General features: G+C 49.0%; 1 protein-coding gene and 1 long non-coding RNA gene across 7 annotated transcripts in view; one reads left to right on the top strand and one right to left on the bottom strand.

The window, feature by feature from the left end:
- Positions 1 to 7743: 7743 nt before the first annotated feature.
- Positions 7744 to 10432, bottom strand: Gm32680. Its single transcript, XR_389968.2, has 3 exons — positions 10347 to 10432; positions 8459 to 8605; positions 7744 to 8130 (listed from the first exon to the last, which is right to left on the bottom strand). It is a non-coding gene; the product is annotated as a predicted gene, 32680 (long non-coding RNA).
- Positions 9699 to 25211, top strand: part of Cfap46 (cilia and flagella associated protein 46) — an 83874-nt gene continuing 68361 nt past the window's right edge. The window contains exons 1-9 of one of the 6 annotated variants that reach the window (XM_017322098.2): positions 10496 to 10764; positions 10934 to 11140; positions 11351 to 11482; positions 11941 to 12005; positions 13500 to 13664; positions 14470 to 14593; positions 15067 to 15161; positions 15886 to 15996; positions 18420 to 18519. In XM_017322098.2, coding sequence (XP_017177587.1) covers positions 11351 to 11482; positions 11941 to 12005; positions 13500 to 13664; positions 14470 to 14593; positions 15067 to 15161; positions 15886 to 15996; positions 18420 to 18519 — 792 coding nt within the window. In that variant the 5' untranslated portion in view covers positions 10496 to 10764; positions 10934 to 11140. The other 5 variants (NM_001302546.1, XM_017322099.2, XM_017322097.2 and 2 more) reach the window with 5 other exon arrangements.

Raw genomic sequence — 25211 nt, 5'->3', positions numbered from 1 at the left:
GGGTTATAAGCACATTTATATATGTGCCCTACAGGAAGCAGGCTACAGTGAGGAGACAGAGGGAGCAAAGGGCGGTGGGGCAGAGTTCCACCAGCACCACCCTAATTCCCCACGAAGAGAGTCATGTGTAGCCTCAGGGGACCTGCACAGACACTGCCTTGCTACCTTGCCTGCTTCCCCAGGGCGAAGAGACTACTTTGAAGATGACCTCCACAGCCCCAGCCATACACACTCATGCTTACGCACACAGATGTGCGTGCTTCTGTATATGTGCACACCCAAGCACACACGCAAGCACACACACACACACACACACACCTGTGCCACATGAGCCTGAAAAGCAGCAGCTCCATCTATTAGAATCCAGGAAACTACCCAAGATATAAGATACAATTTGCTAAACACATTAAACTCAAGAGAACGAAGACCAAAGTGTGGACACTTTGCCCCTTCTTAGAATAGGAAGCAAAACACCCATGGAAGGAGTTACAGAGACAAAATTTGGAGCTGTGACGAAAGGATGGACCATCTAGTGATTGCCATATCCAGAGATCCATCCCATGATCAGCTTCCAAACGCTGACACCATTGCATACACTAGCAAGATTTTGCTGAAAGGACCCAGATATAGCTGTCTCTTGTGAGACTATGCCAGGGCCTAGCAAACACAGAAGTGGATGCTCACAGTCAGCTATTGAATGGACCACAGGGCCCCCAATGGAGGAACTAGAGAAAGCACCCAAGGAACTAAAGGGAACTGCAACCCTATAGGTGGAACAACAATATGAACTAACTCTTGACTCTAGCTACATATGTATCAAAAGATGGCCTAGTCGGCCATCACTGCAAAGAGAGGCCCATTGGACTTGCAAACTTTATATGCCCCAGTACAGGGGAACGCCAGGGCCAAAAAGGGGGAGTGGGTGGGTAGGGGAGTGGGGGGGGGTGGGTATGGGGGACTTTTGGTATAGCATTGGAAATGTAAATGAGCTAAATACCTAATAAAAAATGAAAAAAAAAAAAGAATCCAGGAAACTTCCAGGAACACAGTCATGGCCTCTGCACCCAGCACAGCAGTACAGAAGGAAACAGTACATTCAGTAGTGGTGAAGTTTCAAAGGAGGAGAAATGGTGGAACACCCTTAAGTATCAAGTGAAGGCTCTGACTTCATGGAAGATCTTAACCAAGTAGATGGAAGAAGGGCAAACGGAACACCACACGGTCCTGGTGCCCAAGGTAAGGGACGACATTCAGTCTACACTGGAGTACCCATTGTCCTAAAGGAAATGTCATGGAGTGTTTTCAGTTCTGTTTTCTATAGGTATATTTTAACTAGACCAGATGACTCAGCATTTACATAAACATGCAAATACAGGCTTGAAAGATGCTAAGAACAGAGACAGGACAAGCTCAGCCTGGCGCAGCAGATGCAGAAACATATTGGAGATGGGAACAACAAATCAGTGAGTGTGAGCCCCACACAGAGATGCAGGAAGAAACCAAACCAGGAGACAGAGTGTGTGGGCCCCACACAGAAACCTGAGAAAAATCAGGGCACATTACAGCATGACAGGGTGTGTAAGACTTACACAGAAACCCTGGAAGAAACCAGGGCAGACCCCACCAGGTCAGCATGTGTGGAAGAGGGCCTTGGCTTGCTCCTCACCCTCCAATCAACTGGCTTGTCAAAGACCTTAGAATTCCTGAGCTATGGGAGGGCATCAGGAGTTTTCCTGGAAGCTTGAAACCAGGCAGTTCTTCCTGGGGAGACAGAAACAGCCTGATGAACTCCATTTAATTTTAAAAATTCTGGCTGACACAAGTTCAAGTAAGTAAAAATGAAAGAAAAATAACAACAAAACATGAGACACACACTTTGAATTCATATCACAAAGTGGTGATTTCCTTAGCATCTGATGTTCCTGACGGTCACCTAAACGTGCCAGGAGCCTAATGGAAATAACTGTAGAACACAGTGACCAGATGACAGAAAAGGGAAACAGCCAACACACACAGAGGCACGCTGCGACTAGTTCAAACAAACGCAAGTCAGAACTCGGGGAGAAAACACGTTCTCCATCACTCTAGTGAAATGCAGCGAATTCGACAGTAACCTGTGTAGACTGAGTGTGAGGAAAGAGCCCCCTTGTTCCTTGTCAGAGCAAACAGAAATTAATATATCATTGGAGGGGCAGGTAAGCCATGTTGATGAACTTAGAGATGCAAAGGGCCCGTGGTGATACTAAAACTTGGGCGCAAATTCCTTGACAGACAGACAGACAAGATCAAAATGTGCCTCTTTGTCTAGAGGACTAAGGTGCACAAAAAGAACCTTGGAAACAAGTGTAGGGAAAGCCCACCCACTCATGTCTCACTCTGGTGCACAGCAGACAGCTGACTGAAAATAATAAGCTATTTGAAATAACTTCCTTCTACATACTTATTCCCCACAACCTCTTCCCTTGGTTTTCTGTGCCACCTTTTGTTGCCTTTCCTTCTCTGGAGACCCTTATGTACACACAAAAAATTAGAATATTGACATCAAATAACATTTGTATCCTGCTATTGTGTTGTTTCTTGGTTTAATTCCAGGGCCCAAGACACAAATCCCAAGAGGGAAGGGGAAAAGATTTTACTCCCTGAAATAGATGAAAGACCAGGAGTAGAAGGAGAATCCCTGTTACTGAAGGCACCATACACTTCCAACACAGGGCCAAAGGCCCCTGAGCTGGCACTGAACTCAATGCCTCCTCTCTGAGGACTGGCTCTCACAGGACTAAATTAATAATCTTAGTTAGGATTTTATTGCCGTGAAGAGGCCATGACCACAGCAACTCTTATAAGAGAAAACATTTAATTGGGGATGGCTTACAGTTTCAGAGCTTTAGTCCATTATCATCATGGCAAGAAGCATGGTGGCATGCAGGCAGACATGGCGCTGGGGAAGGAGCTGAGAGTTCTACATCTTGATCCACAAGCAACAGAAGGAGACTGCTACACTAAGCCTTGCTTGAGTGCTACACTAAGCCTTGCTTTAGCACATGAGACTTCAAAGCCCGCCTCCTCAGTGACACACTTCCTCCAACAAGGCCACACCTCCTAATAGAGCCATTCTCTTTGGACCAAGCATTTAAACACATGAGTCTATGGGGAGCATACCTACTCAAACCACCACAACACACACCATGAAAGCTTTCAAAGGAAGGAAGCAGTAACAGTTCTACCCAGCTATGATGCCTGTGAACCACAATGATAACTAGCAGGCCGTGATAACTCCAAGGGTGCACGCATACCATGACGGTTGCCAACAGATCTCTAATTGGACTTAAAACCTGCTCATCAGGATGGAAATCTCGCCTGGTTCTGGAAACCTCTCTAACTAGCCAGGTCTAGTAAAGTCATGGATCTTAGAAGAGAACCTATAACCGCTACTTTATTAAACCAGCACAGACCCTATCTACATTCTATATACTTGTCATTACACAAGTAAGTGTGGTCCTCACCCTTCATCAAGAGAACTTCTCTTTGCAACAGACTTAGATCATTACAGAAACCACACCCAATTGAAATGCAGAGTTGTGGAGCCCAGTCTCAACAGATACATCTACAGCACTTGGGAAAGTCGGCCCTGTGCCTTGCCCAGGCAGCACAGTGGAGCTGGAGGTGAGCCAGCCCCAAGGGCATGAGTGTGGGAGAGCTGATCCTGCTACTCGCCTGCCATGGGGTGGCACGGGTACAGAGGTGGTGCCCCACTACCACCCCTCATCACCTCAGGCAGTCAGGAAAATTTCCCATAGTGTCATGAGCTTGGGAAAACTCACCCTACCCCTCACCAGCTACAGCGTTCTGGAGAGCAGGCCCTGCTGGACAACACAGCAGAGCTGACCCTGGTGATGGGGGAGTGGGGGGGGGGCGCATGTGAGCCAGACCTGAGGGCAAGAGCATGGAAGAGCTGGCTCCATCATTTGTCTACCATGAGGTGGTATGGCTGTAAGGGTGATGCTGCCCCACCCCATGCACCACCTGCCTCATTTGGGGGAACTGGCCCTGGGATCATGAGAATGAGTGAACTGTCCCTGTCCTTCGCTGAGTGGGCCCTGACTCTCATCTGGACAGCACAATAGAGCTGGCCCTGGTGTGTGTAGGGGGGTTCAGGTGAGCTCCCCCAAGGGTGAAAGTGAAGGAGAACTGGCTTACCACTAGTCTGGAGTGAGGAAGTATGGGTGTGGGGATGATGCCCACTAGCTACTCCTCACCACCTGCAGTAGCTGGTAGGCCTAGCCTTGAGGTCATGAAGGTGAGAGTCTTAGCCTTGGGCAACACAGTGGAGCTGGCCCAGATGGCCAAGGCAAGGGTAAGCCAGCCCCAACAGTGTAAGAGCGGGAGAGCTGGCCCAGCCCCTCACTGACTGCAGCACTTGGGAGAGTAGGCCCCAAACCTTGACTTGCAACACAGTGGAGCTGGCTCTGGAGTATGTGTAACAGGTGAGGGGGTCCTGATGGCATGAGAGCAGGAAAGCTGACCCTGCAGAAGGTGGCATTAGATGGCATGGCTGGAGCAGTGCTGGGGAACCTGCCCTGGTGGGCGGATAAGGGAGAGCAGGCAGGCTGACCAGCTCAGCCATCATGCAGGCCCAGATCCAGGGCTCTGAATTGGCCCAGTTCAACATCTACATCATCTGTGAATGGTTGAGATGAATGGATGGGCCAGATCCAAAGCTGCAGGATCTCCATGACACAGGGCAACTACACACTAGCCGGAAGGAGTCCTGATGACGAACCGATATTGCTGGTGTCACAGAAGCTGAAGATCTTGAGTCAGACCAAGGACTCACTGCAATGAACATTTGCAAGTGGAGATGTGTGGACAGAAGGGTGGACTGTGGGACACACTGTGACACTCTACAGCTTCCATGATGAGGTATTGTCTATGCTTTTGTTGTTGTTGTTGTTGTTGTTGTTGTTGTTGTTGGTGGTGGTGGTGGTGGTGGTGGTGGTGGTGGTGGTGGTGGTGGTGTGTATGTGTATTTGTGTGTGTTTTGTTTTGGGTGGGAAGCTGTAAGGGTAGAGGGTAGATATGAGGTGATCGGGAGATAAGGCAGACTGGGCTGCATGATGTAAAACTCTCAAAAAAAATCACTAAAAACGTCTTTAAAAACTAGGTGAGAGATATGGAGACAAGCTGAGGGTCTCTGTTCTGACCCAAAGGATGCAAAACATTTGGGGTTGCTGTCACCTGGGTGGAAAGACAATGCTCCTGAAAACGGATTCCATTTGCCATCCTGTTATGCCCATGTTGCTCAGAGTGTCTCCATGCTGAGGCTCAGGAGTCCCAGGCTGCAGTGGCCCTAGCTGCAGTGGCTGTAGCTGCCACATGGGCCTTCGGTAAATGATGCTGAGTGAATGCATGGCACTTAGATGGGAGAAAGTGAGGGAAACAGGTTGTGATGTGCCACCCCTTCCATGAACAAGGACAAACTCGATGTGCCCGTGCCACCTGAGCCATACTGTGACTGTAGGGTGCAAAGATGTGGCGAGAGGCACCGGATGATAGTTGCACACTATCGAAGGAAGCCAAGTAAAATCTAAATGTCAGCTAAAATAAAGAGCAGGCTTTTTAGCATTTCTATAAAGTCTTTACATATGCTGGCACAGTACTAAGAAGATTCATTATGTGATGCCATGTTTAACTGGCACCCCGTATGTTACCTGGCTGACTCATGAGGGTGGTGGGCCCCACTGGAAATGGAGGAGCAGTAGAGGGTTTCTGTGTCTTGTCTGAGCGCATTCCTTTGTAAAGGGGAACAGACAAAGCAGGGACGAAAGGGACAAGTTTGATCAATGGAGAAAGACCCAAGTGGAAATACATGTGGCATAAGTCATAAGGACCATTTCCTGGTGATTTTGAGAAGTTCGCAGTGGTAGAGGCACCCCAGGAACTCAGGATGCTGGGATGCCAGGTGTTAGGGTGCTGGGGATGCAGGATGTCAGTGACATTGCGTGGTAGAATAGTGGATGTTACACTGGGATGCTGGAGACACTGGGATGCTGGGGATGTTGAAAATTAGGATTGGGATGCTGGGATCCTAGGCATACTGGGAGGCTGGGAATGTTGGCATTTGAAGAAGTTTGGGTTTCTGGATAGCTGGGGTGTTGGTTTGCTAGGATATTGTGATGCTTCACTCTGTTTGCAGGTGGGGTACAGAGCCCTGCTAAGCCCCACAGGAAACTCATCTGCCCAGGGAGGCAATGTCCTCTCTGTTCTGGGCTTGTTCCTTGAGGTGAAAATGGAGGATAAGTAGGCATCCCCTCCTGCCCTGTACTTCCCTTGCACTTCTAAAAGGCACCAGGCTCCTCCTCCTGGTGAGGGACTAGGCAGTACAGGCTTGGTTTGGGAGAGGAGCAGGGCTTTCTGCCCTGATTCTCTGCCCACCACCCAGAGCCCTGCTCCAGCTATTTGAAGGGAGAGAGATTGTACGCCTGCTTCCTGGGCCAGAAGAAGGTTGTATGTACACTCCCATAGTCACACCTGTGAACACTTACATTATACACTGCACACATTCACATACTTGTGTTCATACTCACTACTAGCTCAACATTCGTATACGTACACAATTCATACATCTACAGTCACACACACCAGCACAATCACATTCACACCCATGTATAACTCACCTTTGATTCACACACACACACACACACACACACACACACATACACACATGCATGTGTGTGTGTAATCAACAGACTCAGTATTCTTGGAATTCTTGTGCCATCATCAAAACAGACTCAGTGGCTCTCAATGTGAATCCACAGCCATGAAGAACCGACTGCTGCAGTGTGGACAGGGGACACGCTCACCACTCTGCAGCCCACAGTTGTTTCTTCCTGGCATGGAGGATGTGGGCCAGCAGCCAACTGACCTCCTCCAAGGGACATCCAGCCAGTGATAGTCCCTAGCCCACCAGCAGTGATGTGTGCAGGACGTGGTGACCTAGGTAAACCTGAGGTAGTTTGGATGGACAGTATCAGGAGGAAAAGCCAATGCTTTAGATACTATCTTTGTGTCCCCCTGATGCAATTGTTAGTGTAGATCTTCCCTCGCCAGCTTTGGAAAGCCCTTAGGTGGTGGTGGCACGATATTCTTCTGAGAGTGGCCAGTGTTCCTCCAGCCCTTTCTTAACATTGCTTTGGGTGTCCATCTTCTGGGGTTTTTCCCACGAGCTGGCATGGGCGGGGGGAGTCTTTGTGTCCGTTTCCTTAAACTTATTGAAACCTAGCAAAATATGATCCTTCAAGGAGTCAGGGAGCCATAACCACATAGTATAAACATGCAGAGCCTCCTGGGTGCTTAAAGTGCAGGGCCTTGAGAGACAGCCATAGTCTGTGGGACCCCATGCTGAGGAAATACTGCCCAAGGTGGGTCAGCTTTGAGGACACCCAGCTGTGTCTAGAAGGGGTAGGAATGTGCCCTTGGTGGACGAAAATGACATTTCCAATCAGAAAGGCTGACGATACTGAGCTCAACTGCCCGGTAGGGTCTTAAGGACTTCCTGCCATGGGTGGGGGCCAGTGGCACCTGGGCATCTGAGACTCAGAAGGGAGTATGAAGAACAACTTGAATAAAAGCCAGCAAACCCCAATCTCAGGTGGCCCCACCTCAGAAGAGCCTCACACGAGGGTCTCTGCGGTCAGCCAGGAGACAGAGCTCGGTCTCCAGCACTTCTACAGACAAAGAGCAGCGGGTGACATCTGCTAGATGAGGGAGTAAGTTTCAGAGATAGCATCATGAACTCCATAGTATCACACTCTTGGAGTCAGGGGCCTGAGTGGCCTTGGCAAAATGAAACACATCTAGCAAGAAAAAAATATTTTGTGTCACATTCTTCATATTTATAGCTACTATGTAACCAGGAAAAATGAGTTTTAATATTTAATGTGTTTGGATTTGGGAACACAGGGCTACATAATGTTTGAGCGATGTTTACTCGGTGGAAGTAAATATCTTTATATTTACTGCTCTATACGCACTACAGAGAACCTTTACAAATAAAGATCCACGTCAGCATTGTCATTGGAGTGGAGAGACGCAAGGTTGCTACTTCCAAGGTGGAATACTGCTCTGGGAACCCTTGAAAAACATATATGACATTTACGTTTCAGAATTATATCAGGCATACTCAATTTTATTACACACCCCCACACAGATGGTTGAGATTTCCCACCTCATGAAAGTGCAAACGAGACCCATATTCAATGAAACCCACACTGCAGAATTGAATTTCAATATCCTCTCGGGTTGGCCATATGAAAGATAAAACTCCCATGATACAGGACAGTAGCTGGAGCCATGAAACCCCCGCCCCTGCCCCCACCCCCAGTAAACCCCATGTATGTGCTCTCCACCCTAACAGACTCTTGCCCTAAGCACCCTCAAGTTCTGGAAAGTAAGAAAGTACCTCAAAACTTCCTGTGGTAGACATCTCACCCCTGGATCCCCTGACCCCCATGATCTGCCCAGGCCTAGGAGGAGCCCCAGTTCTGTTGCACCTCCTTCCAGGTGGAGTTCCTTACTGGAACTCAGGGGCTTTGTGTTTTCTTTGGTTCTATCATGGAAGAAAAAAAAAATGAACATAAACCAAGATGTCTCTGGCTAAAAGGCCTGGTGAACGTGTACCACCTGCGTCCAGCACCAAGCCAGGGGGGAAACTTCACCATCAATTTCTCTGACAGTAGGTCTGAGCATAACAGCCCAGCCTCTCAGTGAGAAACCTTTATGGCTCTCTCCAACATTCTCACACAACACACACACACACACACACACACACACACACACACACACACACCAGATGCCCACTGTTCCACATTGCCAGAACTCATCATGGATTGTTGCCTGCAGGGTCATTCTTTATTGCTTAGCCACAGCCCCTTGTGTGACCAACCATCTTTATTGAGGTCTTTGTTGGCTATCTGGGTCACTGAGCCTTGGGCTATCTTGAACAAAGCAGCCATGAACTAACTTCCTCTCCCTCTCCCTCCCCCCTCTCTCTCTCTCTTCTCCCTCCTCCTCCTCCCCCCTCCCTCCCTCCCTTGGTCTCTAGAACTTCAAAGGGTACTCATTATAAGAGGAGAATTTCTGGGTCATGAGTCAAGTACATGCCTCAGTTTACTTAGAGCTCCCAGTTTTTCGGTGATTGTCACTTTATCCCCACCAGCTGTGTGGCACATGCAGCTGTTTGTCCCCACCAGGACCTCTATCATCAGGCTTCTTGATTTTAGCTGCACTAATGGGTTTGAATGTGGGAGGCATTTCTTTGTGTTGTTTCTCTGATTACTGGCAACGGTGGCGGCTGCACTCATTCCCTGCTCACTGGGTAGTCAAGTAGCTCACGTTGTCAAGTGTCTATCCAAGTCTTTGGCATCTTCTAAAACTTGCCTGTGATTTATCCATTGAACTCTTATATAATCTAGACACAGGTCTTGTATTAGATTTTATTATGAATGTTTTCTTCTAACCTGTAGTCTACCTTTTCATTTTCCTAACAGCTTCTTTCAAAAGATCAGAAGACTCTACTTCTGAGGAAAGATTTTATCTGTTTCTCCCTCTGTGGTTTTTTAGTTTGCGCCTGCTAAGGTCTCACGGGCTCATGTGCTGACTCATAGTCCCAGCAGGTGGCGCTATTTCGAGAGGTTCGGTATTCTTTAAGAGGTGGTGTCTGGCTAGAGGAAGTAGGTCACTGGGGGCGTGGCCTTGGGGACTGCGGCTTTTTCCCTTAGATCTTGTATACACGTTTGTCCTTCTGCACGCCGTTCTAAACGCTCATTTAGGATACTAGAGTCAGCTTTGTCTTTGCCTATACGCCTGCTAACCTGCTGCCCACCTGCTGCCCCGGGGATCTCCATCATTGCCCACCGACCACTGCTTCTCAGCTGATGAAGCGCAGCTCCTCCTGCAGCTCCGGGCTCTGCCCCAGCTTGGACCTCCAAGACTACTATGTCTTAATGAAAGTCATCTCTAAGAGTGATCCTCGAACAAGGGCTCTAGAGCGTTTGTGGCGTCCCCCCACCCCACCCCCCGCATCCTTCCTGATCCCAGAACTGCTCCAATTCCAAGGCTTCTTGCCCAGGCAGCAGCTACAGGCGGGTCTACTCAGTCTTCACTCCTCAGATCCCTTAGATAATGTCACACATGTAGACCCGCCACAGGTGGCCCTTGCAGATAGAAAGGGGCACGCTTTCTGAGGCTGGCAACTTCCCTGTCCGACTGGTACCCAGCAGCCCACCTTCCTGCTCTGGTAGGCATCTTCTGTTAGATCTTTTTCCTGCATCCGTCCAGCCCGCGCTTACCGGAGCAGGGAGGTTTTGTGGAGTTCCCTTGTCTTTCTGTGCCGCAACAGAGCAGGACACAGAAACATGGGTGGATGGATGGGAGGTGAGCGCAGCCTGGCAAGGAAAGTGAAGACAGCATGGTATGGGTGCCCTGGGTGCCAATTCAACACTCAAGAGTTCTTGACCTGGCCTCACTCGGTGTCCATCAGTTCCGCTCCGCCTGCTTCTTGTCTACTTCCCCGCCCCCTTCCCCTCCCTACTCCCAGCGTCACGGACTCCTCAAGTGTAGCCCCGCCCCGAGCTCCCGCGTCCTTGGTCTGGGCCCCGTCTCTAGGCAACCGCTACTGGTCCAGCAGTGGAGCTGTATAGTTGAGGGCCTCCAGGGCCATGGACCTGATCATAACGCAGGAACTGGCCCGTGCCCGGAATCAACAAGGTGGGTCTCACTCTAACTTTGCTGATGGGAACCCCTTGACCTAAGTAGAGTGGCACAAAAGTCCGTGATGCGATGCGGTGGATACAGTTGTTGAACCCTGGCCTAGTCGCTGAGTGGGGATGGTTGAAAGCAACCTGGCCAGGAATTCAGACCCATATTTCTGTGCCAGAGGAAGGCTCTTCCAGGGACTGTGGACTGTGTCTCTCTGACATACCTATGCTGGGCCCCTCTGCTGATCCTCTGCCCGATAGATGCAACTGCCCTGCGAAGAGCTTATGAACTGATCAAGTCTGCAAACCTGGGAAAGTCGGAGCTTGACCCCACAGAGAGCTTCAGCCCGGACCTGTTTGTGCTGTGTGCAGAGCAGGCACTCAAGGTGAAGCCCTTGAGTGACTGGCTGTCACTGGCACACAATGAACCTGTCCCCACCTTCACATCTTTGGGTGTAAACGGCACAGGGTTAGGGTGGATGGGACATTTGATGAGTGTTGTGAGTATAGAAATGACCAAGCTAGCCTCACCAGTGACCCAGAGCGCCTTCATCCTGGGCATCTTCCTTCCTCTTCCTGGCTTCAATCTCCTACAGATGAAAGAGCCTGAGATAAGCGAAGACTGCATCCAGATGTACTTCAAAGTGAAGGCGCCAATCACTCAGTTTTTGGGCCGAGCGCACCTGTGCAGGGCCCAGCTTTGTGCCCCACAGTCAGAGGAAAATGTGGTAAGACTACCCCTCTCCACTTCTCACCCCACCTCCAGGGATGGCAGCAAGGCAGGTCTTAGAGAAGCTTTAAAGCAAAATGGGACTGAGGAACCAGAGTCTCCTTCACAGTGATGCAAAAAACATCGGCAGTTCCCATTTGTGCTTTTCTCTCCGCTCGGTACTCGCCAGGTGCCTGACATGAGTCCATATGACCTCCCACCTCTGCAAGGGGGTGCTATGACCTTTCTGTCTTCTCTCCCCCAAAGCCCTTCCTGGGCTGGGCAGAGCGGGAGGTGGGAGAGTCTGGAACCCACAGGCACAGCCAGCTGTGGTTGCTCAAGGGTCTTCGCTGTCCCCGGACTGTGCATAAGCTGGGGTGAAAACCAGTTTGCATTGGATGCCAGGAATGAAGATGAGCAGCAGTGGGTGCTGGGGTGGCTAGTTGGCTCACCTGGGTATTCTTTGTGCTGTCTTAGGAAGAATTTGAAAATTGCGTGACACAGTACATGAAGGCCATAAACTTTGCAAAAGGAGAACCGAGGTAGGTATGCTGAACTGTCTGTCTGCTTCTACTTGATTGCATAAGACTCTGGTGCCCACAGAAGCAAGCGATGTCATTTCTCTTTCTGACATCCATCCCTTCTCCTTTCTGTTTTGTGCTTGTAACGAATGGAGTTATGACACAGGCTTGTCTTACTAGCTGGGAAGGCCAGCCATACCCATGCAGACTTCCTATGCTGTGCTTGCTCAGGGCTCACTGAGATTTGTAGATGGCTCTCAAAGTGTTTTCTCGGTGGCCTCCTTCCCAACCTGTCCCCCAGAACTCCTTGTTCCTGGCTTTTGGGTCTCTCTGAAGGGAGAAGGGCACGCTTCAGGTTCTTCTGTGGAGACTGTAGTCCGCTGGCCCTGAGCCAAGGCTTCCTGGCTGCAGCCACGACTCTAGCACCGCTTTTTAGATGGTGGTTGTCTTTTTTTTTTTCCCTACCCAAACCCAAATTCGATTGTTGAAATGGTTAAGTTGGCATACACTGGCATTGGCACACATGCAGTGGGACCCAACATTAGCAGTAGCTTTTGCTCATCCCGCCCATGCCCACTGCTCATTGGTTGATATCCTTATCAAGTTACTGAATGCATAGGCACAAGGGTCCAAGGTGCAGCCCTACAAGCCTGGATGAGCCACCCCAGCACCCACTGCTGCTCCCTCCCTCCAAGAGTCAGAAGCCCGTGCTACACCAGAGATCTTAGCACAGTGAATGTTTTCAAATAGATCCATCCAGTTCCTAGCCATGTCCCACTGCAAGGGTCTTGGAGACAGTTATAAATGGGCCCGACAGGTGACTGGGAATCACTGGTCCGGCAGTTGGCCATTTGGTTTCTCTCCCTCCTTCCTGGATAATGAGCAGCAATGACCTGTCCAGTAACCAACCAGTAATAGAATGTCAAGCCTGTCCACTCCAGAAAGCAGCTTTATAGTAAGAAAGTGCCCTGTGTGACTCCCTCAGGTGATGACCTGCCACTCAGAGGAAGATGCTGGGAGGTAGCTCTCATACATCTTCAACACCCTTCTCAAGAGCTTATGATCGGACATGGAGTTTGTCCTACAGTCCCTCACTTCCACTGCAACACACTCATCTGTCTGACTGACCATCTTTTGCCTACTCAGCTCCTGGCTGATTCTTGGACTTCTTCCAGGTCACAGTCAGATGCCACCTCCTCCAGGAAGCCTTCCATGTTCTTTCCTCCCTTGCTTCTGACTGTATTTTCATAGGGTGTGGTTAGTTGTGGAATGACTGAACCTAGCCCAGCCGTGTCATCACCACTGTGAGTGAGACAGCCATTGCTCGTGTGGGAAAGGGCTGTCGGGGTGGCTCTGCATCCTGGTGCCGATGCAGATTGGTGAGGAGTACCCTAAATGAGGTGCCTGCGTCTGATGGTGATTGGACACACCTTCACTCCCCTCCTGAATGGGTCCAGGAACCCGGATACCCCCAGCCCTGTGCCTCCAACATTCTGATTTCTACTCCTGACCCAGGTATTACTTCTTGGTGTTCAATGCTTCTGTCCTCTACTGGAACATGGTGCGGCCCTTCCTGAAGCCTGGATACCACCACCTCGTGATTCCCAGCCTCTCCCAAATCATCACTGTGTTAAATCAGACAGAAGAGGAGGACAAGGAGTGGCGGGCAGAGCTGATGCTGTGAGTGGGGTGGCAGCCCTAACAGCCCTGATGAGTCCCTGATTACGATTCACATAGACCTCTCTCTCTCTTCCAAGGTAGGGCTTGGGTTTCTGACTTGTCAGCGGGTTCTTCCTAGAAATCTATGGATATTGCCACACGCCTTAAAGACACATCGGGATTCAAAGCAAAGGAAATAATGACACAGCCCTTACTCCTGGTCCATGCTTCTTAAAACATTAGTGTAGTGGGGTTTGGTTGTGGGTTTGCTTTTGGTAGGCACTTTGGCAAATAGCTATGCCAATATGAGCATCACACCTGGGTTCCCAGATACCTGGGCATGGGAGCTCTGGGCTTGCTGCTTGAAAGCCACAGACTATCAGCAAATTCTAAAGAGGGGGTCTCTCACAGGTTTTGTGAGGATCTTGCTACAAACAAGAGACCGGGTGGATTTTGTCAATGTGAATTCCAGCATCAAAGATGCCAGTTCAAGTCCAGACCTCAGCCTACCGGCTTGGGGACCTGCTTGTGGCTATTTGGAAAACCTCTAAGAGGAAGTTGATGTAAATGAGATGTTCCTTCAAAGTATCGACTGGAAATGTTCTTAATTAAAGTGCTGATAGCTGTCTGTGCCATCAGCAGGAATTTCTCCCACTCCTGCTGGCTTTGCACTGAGCGGTGGATCCTGGCGTGTGCCGTGAGCTTCCCTGGGAAGCTCCGGAAAGTTTGCAAACTACAGTTTGCCAAAGCCTGAGGACCTAGTTACTGGAGATTTGCAACAAAAGAGCTCTGAGAATGCTAATGTCTGTTGTTTTCTGATGTCCAGAGAACTGCTTGAATGTTACCTGCAAGCCGGAAGAAAGGAGGATGCTACCAAGTTCTGCTTGACAGCAGCGCCATTCGTCAGAACCCAGGTGCCCCACAAGTACCGGCAGATGTTCTCAACCATGGTAAATAGACACTTTGACAAGAGAGGCAATAACTAGCTTTGTTAAAAGTCATTTTCTAGGAACTATGCACAAAACAGTAATAATCCCACTTACAGAGGAAGGCAGGAGCTTACACATGTGTGGACAAAGCAAAAACAATGAAAAGAACAGGCAAACCCTCCTGTGTGAAAAAGCAACATCTGTTCATTACTGTGCTTAAATAATCCTGTAATAGCATCAGCTTTTTAAAACACTAACAGAGAATTTATGAAACTAAGTATTTGCTATAGCACCATATCTCAAGTGTCTACAACTTGGTGATTTGTATATTTAAGAATTTTTATTATTTACATATAAAAATGTATAGAACTTAATTATTGAGAGTTTGCCTTAGTTTCAAATACTAATTTTATGGGAGGGGTTAAATAATATCTGGACACAACATCTGAGTCCTCCTTTGAATGCAGAGTGACATTCGGTTGCATTCCCAACAGGTTCGTTATGAAGTATTGGATGATCTTATGTTGAGGGAAGACAAGCAGCAATCCATTATACTCTCCATCACTTACCACATCAATTCGCTGAAAGCGTAAGTGGTTGGGAAGGCTGGGATCAGGACACTGTCTGCTCCCCTGGGATGCCCACTGTCAGTAGGAGACCCCTAAGGCTGCGGGGATTTCCCTAGAGGTGGCTCTGGTGGATTCTGTGGGGGAGAATCTAAAGTAAGCCCCATTTGCCACACCCCACCAGTAGGGAGTGGGGTGCAATGAAGCCACTAATGAAGTAGTCAGAGTCCCAGCCAGGGAAGAGAGTCTTGCCAGGTGAGGCGTGAGGTAGACCATGAGGGAGGTCCCAAGGCGAGTGAGGCGACCACAGGATGTCCACTCCTAAGGTGAGTGAGGAGACTGCAGTATTTTGAGGTTGAGGGGAACTCCTTACTTCGGGGACCTTGCGGCAATAATACTGAGATACCGAGAGACTTCGGTCGCAGGTCCAATAGCAAAGTGAAGATAAGGGCCAAAGTGTTCCAGGGCAGGGGATCTTAGGGACAGAGCTGGCTCTGCAGATGAGCCCTTGCACACTCTCCCGGAGTTTCCCTGCAGTGACATAAGAAAAGGAACATTGCCTGCCGAGAGGGAGTCTAAGGAGGTAGGAAAATTTGCCCGGGAAATGAGACACGAAGAAAGGAGAAGGGATATTTTAAGACCTCCATTCCCTAAGAAGCATGGGTTGGTTCATTGATTTCAGTCTTCCTTGAGAATCATTTTTTTAAACAAATATGGCAGGCTATTTAGCGTTTACATCGATTCTAGGAAATTGGATAAAAATAACTTGCCGGAAAACCTGGAGCAAATCCTGAGGAAAATGTATAGAGATTTAAGTCAGTACCATGACCAACACGTCCCTACCATCAGAGAAGAAAAGTAAGTGTGGCTCTCCTCTATGTGTACACACAGAGACACCTACACGGTCACCATACAAAATATGAAAACAAGCAACCAGACCCTTGCAAGGACCAGCCCCACATCGGGGAGGGTTTGCTAGAGCCTCCCTGGTAATATCGTCCTGAGGTTTGCACCGTCTGTGTACTGCACTGGGATGTGGCCCTCCATATTTGACCTTGGAAAAATCAAATTTAACTTCTAAGCACAGTCATTTCAGTTTGCCACGGTGCGTCCGGTATGCCTGGGTAGCTACACAGAGGAAACGCGTTGGTCTGAGTGCTTTCCAGGGGCTCATTTTAGCCCCAAGATCTCTGGCCTTTCCGAACACTGGTGGAGCTGGGAGGGGTTCTGGGCTGGCTTCTGAAGGGGAGAGCAGGGCGCCAAAGCAGAGGTGAAGTTCTGGAATGTTCTCTCACAGAGGTGGAGGGAGTTTGTCTCTCACCCCCAGTGGCTGTCTGTCTACCACACCACCGTGAGAACTTTGCATGCATTTGAGATGATGGAATTGTGATTGCCCCCACATGTTGGCTTTGACTTCTGAGTCTCTCATCGCCAGTGGGGTTCAACCGTCACCTAAGTTTGGGTTCTGGGGCTACCTCCTACAAGTATGAGCACTGTTTTCTTTGCTGGCTCCATGTTCCTGTCTTTCACCCGACTTTAGAAATAGGGTATATGCCCACTGTGCAGCTGGCCGTAAGGGCTTTCCTGTATCGAGGCCTGAGCCCTTCTGCTCTGTCATATTTACAGATTCTCCGGGTGACCAGTTAAGCTTTCCTAAGGTTTCATATACAGAAATGCCGTACTTAACACAAAAATAATGTGAGCTAACATTCATTCCCACCAGTCCTGAGCCTGGTGCAGTCTTTGGTCCTTTACATGTGTGAACTCGGCTACTTAGTGGAACCTGGGAGTGGGCGCATGGATGCTCAGAGGAGCTCACTGGTCTCAGCCACCTGAGGTACACGTCGATCGTGTACCTCAGACGGGATTCCTACAGTGACCTGAGGAGGAGATAATCTCCAAGACTCTGCTTCTGTGTAAACTTCTAGTTGAAAGACACAAGGACTTTAGTGGGACGTGTCCTCCAGGGCCCATTGTGAATAGAAGGACCTCAGAACTGTTTTAGCTCTTCATAAAATCCATACTCTACTGCTCCTAGGCTGCAGCCATAGTTGCCCGGGATACCCCATAAGCAACCTAAGCTGCCTTCTAACAGATATAGAACCCTTCCCCACAACCCAGAGAGCCTCAGAGCCTCCTGACACTACAGGGTCATACTGGAATATCTTCGTTTGGCCTTCTATGTCTGGAATTCTGACTGGGGGTGGGGGCGGGGGGGACTGTAATATTTGTTTGAAGCCAAAATGGTTCAGGGACCAGCTATTTACTCTTTCCCGAGTTCCTTCTTCTTGACTGGCAGGCCCAGAGCTCAGGTGAAGCAAGGAGACAAAAGTCCTGAGGCCATGCCTTGGCTGTGCAGAGCCTAAGGAGAGAAGGGTGGGCAGCCAAAAGGTCCTCTCTTCCTGCAGCTGCCCCTCATCTGGAACAGCTCAAGAGCAAAGAAAGGGAAGATAGTGGCCCTACCCATAGTCACTTTGACTATCTGGACATGCCTCTCACATTACAAAGGCAGAGAGATGCTCGGTCTATCCCCACCCCCCCACCCCACCCCCCACCCCCCGGAATGGCTGTCGGTATCTGGAGACACTTAGTGGTCACTGCTAGGGATGTTGCTGGAGCCTAGTGGGAGGAAAGCAGGGATGCAGGAGGAAGAGAGAATGATGGGATGCAGGAAGAGGAGAGGATGATGGGATACAGGAAGAGGAGAGGATGATGGGATGCAGGAAGAGGAGAGGATGATGGGATGCAGGAGGAGGAGAGGGTGATGGGATGCAGGAGGCCCAAGGTTGAGTCCAGGAAGCTCCAGCCAGTTTCTTGGAGTATAGCCTAGCATAAAGCTTAAAAAATGGACAGTTTCCTCTATCAATTTGTTCTTTTCCAAAGTTGTTTGTCTATCACATGTCCCTGCATTTTAATACATGTTTAACATCACCCACTGAGACTCAGATTGGTGATGGTGAATGTATTGGTGACATCCCATATGCCTGTCCCAGGGAGGAAGAGTCTGTGCTGTGTCTTCCCTGCAAGGCAACTATGTAGGGAGTTTGTGGTGACCCAGTGTCGCCACGGCCTGGAGACCTGGATAGGGATAGTGTGTCCAGTAGGGACAGATGCAACATTGCGGAGAGCTCTGGGTCCTACAACAGCTAGAGGGCAGGGCCATAGCATAGCAGGTCTGTAGCTCCTGCCACTGTCACAAGTGGCACAAGGCTGGCATTGCCTATGCCAAACAAGTGAATGCCTACCTTGTGCTGAGCCAGGGCCTGTTTCTCTCCTCCCAGAATCCTTTTGCTTTTTGAATTGGGCCGCCTGTGTCTGACTTTGAAAAATGAGCCAATAGCCAGTGACTGCCTCCAATACCTGAAGAAAATGGAAACCGAAGTGAGTGAGTTAAGGTTGGCTTGGGGTGGCGGCTACAGGGGGCGGCTCATAGGACTATGGTCCCTGGGCTGAAAAAGAAAGTGTTGGTAGGAAAGGCCTGGTATCTTCAGCCTGTGCCTACTGCAAATGTGTGCCAGCCATTGCTGCTGATCTACACCTGTGTCTTTCCTTCCACCTTTGTCACTGGCTCTGGCCTATGTAGCCACCACTGTCCCACCAATTCAGGGAAGGGCTATGTAATACTCACAGTAGTAACAATATGCCCCATGCCCCCTGACCCCTGGACATTTAAATCATACTTATTTTTTTTTCTTATTTCAAAAAGGACTACCGTAGAGATTTTGTATCTAAACCAATCCGTTAGCAATCGGAGCTTCTTCAGTAACCTGGATTACCAAGGAGCTGTCAGTGTAAAAGTTTTTTATGCTTATGACAATATTGACATCCAGGGGAAGCTTGAGAGCACACACATTGACAGGAGCAAGCAGCTACCTATCCACAAGCCACTCTAGCACCTGCTGAAGCAGCCTCCAACCAACATGCCAAGGAGACCTGTGGTCTTCCTGGCTCCCCCTTGCCGCGCCGAAGCTGTGGTCTCTTGGTAGTGAGCCTTGGCTGCTTGCCCTGGGTATCGTTAACTCAGAGGCAGGCAGGGGAAGGTTGAGGGTACTGTGCCTCTGAGTCCACACACCCTATCTTCTCCTCCGTGATCTGTTTGAGGCCTCCACCTCTGTGTGTCTAAGGCGTGTCATATCATACATGCACACTTGAAGGGGATATATTTGTATTTTTGCATCAGCGGCTCTCCAACTTTTTACATCTCGTTTTCTGCTTGCTCTGTTTTGATTTCCTCTGGGAAAACACCTCTGCTCTTTACCTGGATGTCTCAGTTTGGCGAAGAACGTCCGTCCTTTGTTACATGCCTTGGTACGAGTTCAGGGAAGACTGGCTATTCTTTGCTAGTAAAGTGTCTCAGGTCTTCCTTAGAAGTGTGCTTCACCATGCATTCCTTGTCCATCTTCCCTGCTGGGGTGCAGCCTTCTTGGACACGTGGGCTTCCTTCCCACGATGCCCCTACTTCCTGGTATAGAACCTGCTGCCCACGAGGTGCTCAGAAAATGTCTCTGCCCCGCTGAAGATGGCCAGCTTTCAGACCTGCAGCTCCTTGTGTGGCCAGCAGGAACCTGAGGCCAGGAGTCAAAGAACCAGGCCACTTTTTTTTTCCATTCTTTTTATTAGATATTTTCTTCATTTACATTTCAAATGTTATCCCAAAAGTCCCCATACCCGCCCCCCCCCCGCTCTGCTCCCCAACCCACCCACTCCCGCTTCCTGACCCCTCTACTGGGGCATATGATTTTCGCAAGACCAAGGGCCTCTCCTCCCATTGATGGCCGACTAGGCCATCCTCTGCTACATATGCAACTAGAGACATAGTTCTGTGGGGTACTGGTTAGTTCATATTGTTGTTCCTCCTATAGGGTTGCTGACCCCTTTAGGTCCTTGGTTACTTTCTCTAGCTCTTTAGGGGCCCTGTGTTCCATCCAATAGATGACTGTGAGCATCCACTTCTGTATTTGCCAGGCACTGGCATAGCCTCACAAGAGACAGCTATATCAGGGTCCTGTCAGCAAAATCTTGCTGGCATATGCAATAGTGTCTGGGTTTGGTGGTTGTATATGGGATGGATCCCCGGGTGGGGCAGTCTCTGGATGGTCATTCCTTCAGTCTCTACTCCACACTTTGTCTCTGTAACTCCTCCCATGGGTGTTTTGTTCCCCATTCTAAGAAGGAACGAAGTATCCACATTTTGGTCTTCCTTCTTGAGTTTCATGTGTTTAGTAAATGAGCCAGGCCACTTTCAAGGTCAGCATGAAGACACATCCCAAAGGAAGAAGCACTGAGATCAAACATCTGGCACTTACACAAAACAAAAGCAAAAGCACAATTCGGTCCAAATTGTCCAGGAGCGAGTGAGCTTTACATGGCATAAAGCAGCGAAGGGAGGCAGTGATGGGGGTCCACCTTGTGGTCCAAACAGCAGAGATGCAGCAATGTTGTCCTAAAGTCCAAAGCACCTAAAAAACAAACAACATATGGGAAACTACAACCTTCAAGGCACTGGAGGGCAGATAAGGAGGGAAAGTCCAGTGCTATTTCACTGGCAATGAGAGACTCAGGCAAGGCCTGGTGCATCAGCCTGGTGGTGGGGGTGCAGCGGGGAGGAGTCAGCTGCAGGTCACAGGGCAGGGGGTAAGTAGGAGGAGTGAGAGGCACACAGGAAAGCTGCTGTGATCCCTTGGCTGAACATTGACAAGCACAGGCACTCTAGGACAGCATTCACGTTGGGGAAGCAGTTTACTTGGGGAAGTAAGGCCGTAGAGATCTCTGCAGACAGCCTGGGTAGGAATAGTTCCTGCCCTCTTCAGCCAGAGAACCAGACACTGGATCCCCAGGTTGAAAGTTCAGGAGTGTAGAGCAGGGTCAAGGGTCATCCCCAATGTACCATACCCTGATTATATGTAGCCATGCTTAAGAACTGAGCTATGATGAGACAAATGCAGGTGTGAACTCACAGTGGCAGGTGTGAACTCACAGTGGTAGGTGTGAACTCATGGTATGGACTCACAATAGCTGTGACTGTGTGCCCACGACCTGCACAAGATCAAGCCAGACAAAAATCCCTGTGCAGTTCCTGGAGGGGTTCATGAGGCCCAACCTAGCTGCGGAGCCATTGGCACTTGATGTCTGTTGGGAAGAGAGTCAGTTTTCTTCAGGAATGCAGCCCCTAGGGGGCTATACTCCAGTACATCCAAGCACGTACTAGAGAACTAAGTAAACTCAGGGTGGAGAGAGAAGGGGAGAGGGAGAGGGAGAGGGAGAGGGAGAGAGAGAGAGAGAGGGAGCGGGGAGAGGGGGGGAAGGGGGGAGGGGGGGAGAGGGGGGAGAGGGGAGGGGAGAGGAGGAGGAGGAGGAGGAGGAAGAAGAAGAAGAAGAAGAAGAAGAAGAAGAAGAAGAAGAAGAAGAAGAAGAAGAAGAAGAAGAAGAAAGAAGAAAGAAGAAAGAAGGAAGGAGAAAAGAGAAGCAGCAGCTGGGAGGAAACAGTAGTGTGAAGGATACAGGAGTTGGAATGGAAAGAATTGGAGGTAGATCAGAATATTTCATATGCCTTGGGAAGTTCTCAAACATTAAAAAAAAAATCTGCCTTGTCCAACAAAGTAGAATTATCAGTGTGTGGTACCTGCCAAAAAATTGCCAGGCATGCAAAGAATAAAGATATGACCCATGGAAAAAAAGTGAGAAAATAAAAACAATCCAAATCAACCAATACATGATATAAATACCACGACCCTGGTGCTATAATATCTAGTTTATTCCAAACATTTTTAAAGGTAGACAAAAATATTGACCGTCCGTGTGAAACAGAAATGGAGCCATGAAGCACTGAGGTGTAACCTGAACTCCTGGAGCTGAGAACTGTACTGGCTCAATTAATATAGACATCAAAGCAGGTTAGAAACCAGCTGAAACTCAAACAAGAAGCTCTGTGAGGAGGTTCACAGTGTCTGCAAGCCTGGGGTGGCTTCTAGAAGAGCCACAGATATGCTAAACTGCCCTAGTGACAGACAAGAAGAGACGGACACTGGAAGACAAAATGTAAGGCTACATCGACAACCTCGAAGATGGAGACAGGGATGTAGGGTACTTAGACACTGCAGATAGGGTGGTGGTAGCCTTCTTGCTGGAGACGGTAAAAGCAAAAGGACAAGGATGGTCATTGGAATGCTAACATCTAGTCGGCCTAGAACTACATCCTGAGACATACCTCTGCTGGTCTGAATATGCTTGGCCCAGAGAGTGGCACTATTGGGAGGTGTGGCCTTGTTGAAGAAAGTGTGTCACTGTCAGGGTGGGCTTTGAAACCTTCCTCCTAGCTGTCTTCAGAATAAGATGTAGAACTCTCAGCTCCTCCAGCACCATGCACGCCTGCCTGGGTGCGGCCATGCTTCCCACCATAATAATGATAATGGACTAAATCTCTAAACCTGTAACCCAGCCCCAAATTAAATGGTGGCTGTGGCCATGGTGGTGGCCGAGGTGTCTCTTCACAGCAATGAAACCCTAACTAATATGATATCTTTTAATATACAAAAGGCTTTATTTGACCTCCTCCACTTCCCAAGAACATAAAGGAATCTGGATGAGAGGAAAACATTGCTTCACAAGGAGCTAGAGCCGCGCTGGGCATCGATGGCAGCTGAGGTCACCAGGTGTGCTCTGGGGATTGTGATAAGCAGAATGCAGCTGTGGGAGACACCGCAGCAGACCAGCAGGAGAGAAGTGGTGTATGTGCGGCTGGGAAGTTACTAATGTGGAGTTACGGTGGGGAGAAGACCTCGGGAGGTGCAAGACTGTGGGAGACACAGTCTGATAAACCAGTGACACCAACCATATGTTCCACAATGGTAACACCAAAGGGACATGTGGCTAGTGAATGCTCAAAGAACACAGAGGGGCTGAGGATGCGGCTCCATGGGTTGAGGGCTTGCCTATTGGGTACAAACCCTAGATTCCATCCCTAGGACTGAGGGAGAGGAAAAGGGAGATGGGGGAGGAGGAGGAGAAGAAGAGGAGGAAGAAGGGGAAAGAGTAGATTGTCCAGAGTAAAACTGAAGAAACAATATAGAGTAAGGAAATGATGGAGCAGATAGGAATAAATGGTGAAATGATGAAACAGATCCAATCTATTGTGCTGTGATCACAGTGGACCTGATCTATTGTGCTGTGATCACAGTGGACCTGATCTATTGTGCTGTGATCACAGTGGGCAGAGGCATGGGCACAGGAAACCAGTGGGTCAGAGTGTTGCCATGTCTTCAGCTGGTGAGGCTTTCCTGCATTTTAAAAGGGAATTATTAAGAAAGTCAACCAATTAAAATTGCCATGAAACACAGAGATAAGTTTGGTCTGTGCAGGAGCCTCCCACGCCCACAAGCCTGTGCCTTGGGCAACTGGGATCCCCATGTGTTCTCTGAAAATGCTTTGACATGAAGACTTGAGCAGTGGCTCCCATGTAACTCTGAAAAGTTCAGAAATTCTGGCTGTGCCCCCCACCCAAACTCCCTCTTCAAACTTCAGACTTCCACCAGTAGGATTTCAAGACTGGGATAAGGTCCCTGAATGGGGTTCACTCAAGGAGCCCTGCAGTGGTCACAGTGATGGCAGGGTCAGGGCTTTTGTCACACACATCCTTCTGCAAGAGCAGGGCACCTCACACCAAAACTATGAGCTTTTGCTGCTTGCTGCTGGGACCCCTAGGCAGAAGTGAAATAAAACACATTTGCTAAATTTTATAAATGTTTGTTGGAAACTCATTTTGCTCTTGAAAAACTGGAGCCAGTGTCTCCCAGCCTGACCCCCACAACATTACAGAATATTGGCACTGATCTTGATTGTCCCCCTCCCCCAAACTTGATGGTAAGATGCTGTTCCTGAAGACACCCCATAGCTTAGTCATAGAATGAAGAGAAATTGAGCTGCCACGTGGGCCCTCCATCCCTACTGTCTGGCTTTCAGAGTGCTGGCTCTAAACACACCTCCAAGGCAGAAAAGCTGATATTTGTCTAACCCAGCTACGAGTCCTATGAACTACGGTAATTACAGGCCTGACAAGATGTGCCCACGGGCACAATAACGGCATCAAGTTATGGAAGAAACCAGTCACTTTCTGATCAGATGTAAAGCTGGTCCACATGGCAGAACTCATGGCTGGCACTGTTAACATGGTCAAGAATCCAAGGCTAGGTCGGTGATAGCTCTAAGAGAGAACCTACAGTTGCTATTCTTCTGAGTAGAAACAGCAATAGACTGGCACCTAGCATCCTCGCAGATGACCTTCTGAGAGAAATACCTTGAGGTAGATGATTAACACAGAGCCCCACAACTGCTCAACCTTAAATGAGACATCTGTATCATACCCCATCTTCCCACAGTTCAGGACCATCGCAGAAGTGGGCATGGAAAGAGTGTAAGAACCAGAGACAGTAGGTGGCTACAAGAAGCAGTGTCTTTTGGGCTGTCGCACATATGAACTGACTGTGGCTGTGTCAGCCTGCACCAGACCCAAACAAGATCAAGCCAGACACAAATCTCAACATGAAGTGAGGAGATCAGATGGTCTCAGGCCTAGCTGGGAAGATACTGGCAACTGATGGCTTCTGGGAGAAGGAGGAAGTTTTCTTCAGGGCTGTCACCTCTGGGAGGCTACCCACACCCTGGTAGATGGTTCTACACCAGTGCACGTGCTAAGAGTAATAAATGGACTCTGTGAATTAAAAAGAAGTCAACATCAGAGGGCTAATATCAAAAATAAAGAACTCAAGGAAACTAGACATCAACAAACCAAATAATCCAACTAAATGGGGTACGGCTCTAAACAGAGAATTCTCAACAGAGGAATCGCAAATGGACAAGAAACCTTAAAGAAAGGTTCAAGGTCCTTAAGCCATCAGGGAAATTCAACTCAAAATGATTCTGAGATTCCATCTAACATCTGTCAGAATGGCCAAGATCAAAAATACAAGATCAAAAAGACAGCAGATGCTGGTGAAGGTGTAGAGCAAGAGGAACACTCCCGCATTGACAGTGGAGTGCAGACTTGTACAGCCACTTTGGAAGTCAATACAGCGGTT

The sequence above is a fragment of the Mus musculus genome, chromosome 7 (genome assembly GCF_000001635.26).
Source record: "Mus musculus strain C57BL/6J chromosome 7, GRCm38.p6 C57BL/6J".
Taxonomy (NCBI): Eukaryota; Metazoa; Chordata; class Mammalia; order Rodentia; family Muridae; genus Mus; species Mus musculus.
The sequence above is the reverse complement of the archived record's forward strand: the minus strand, read 5'-3'. Positions and strand labels throughout refer to the sequence as shown.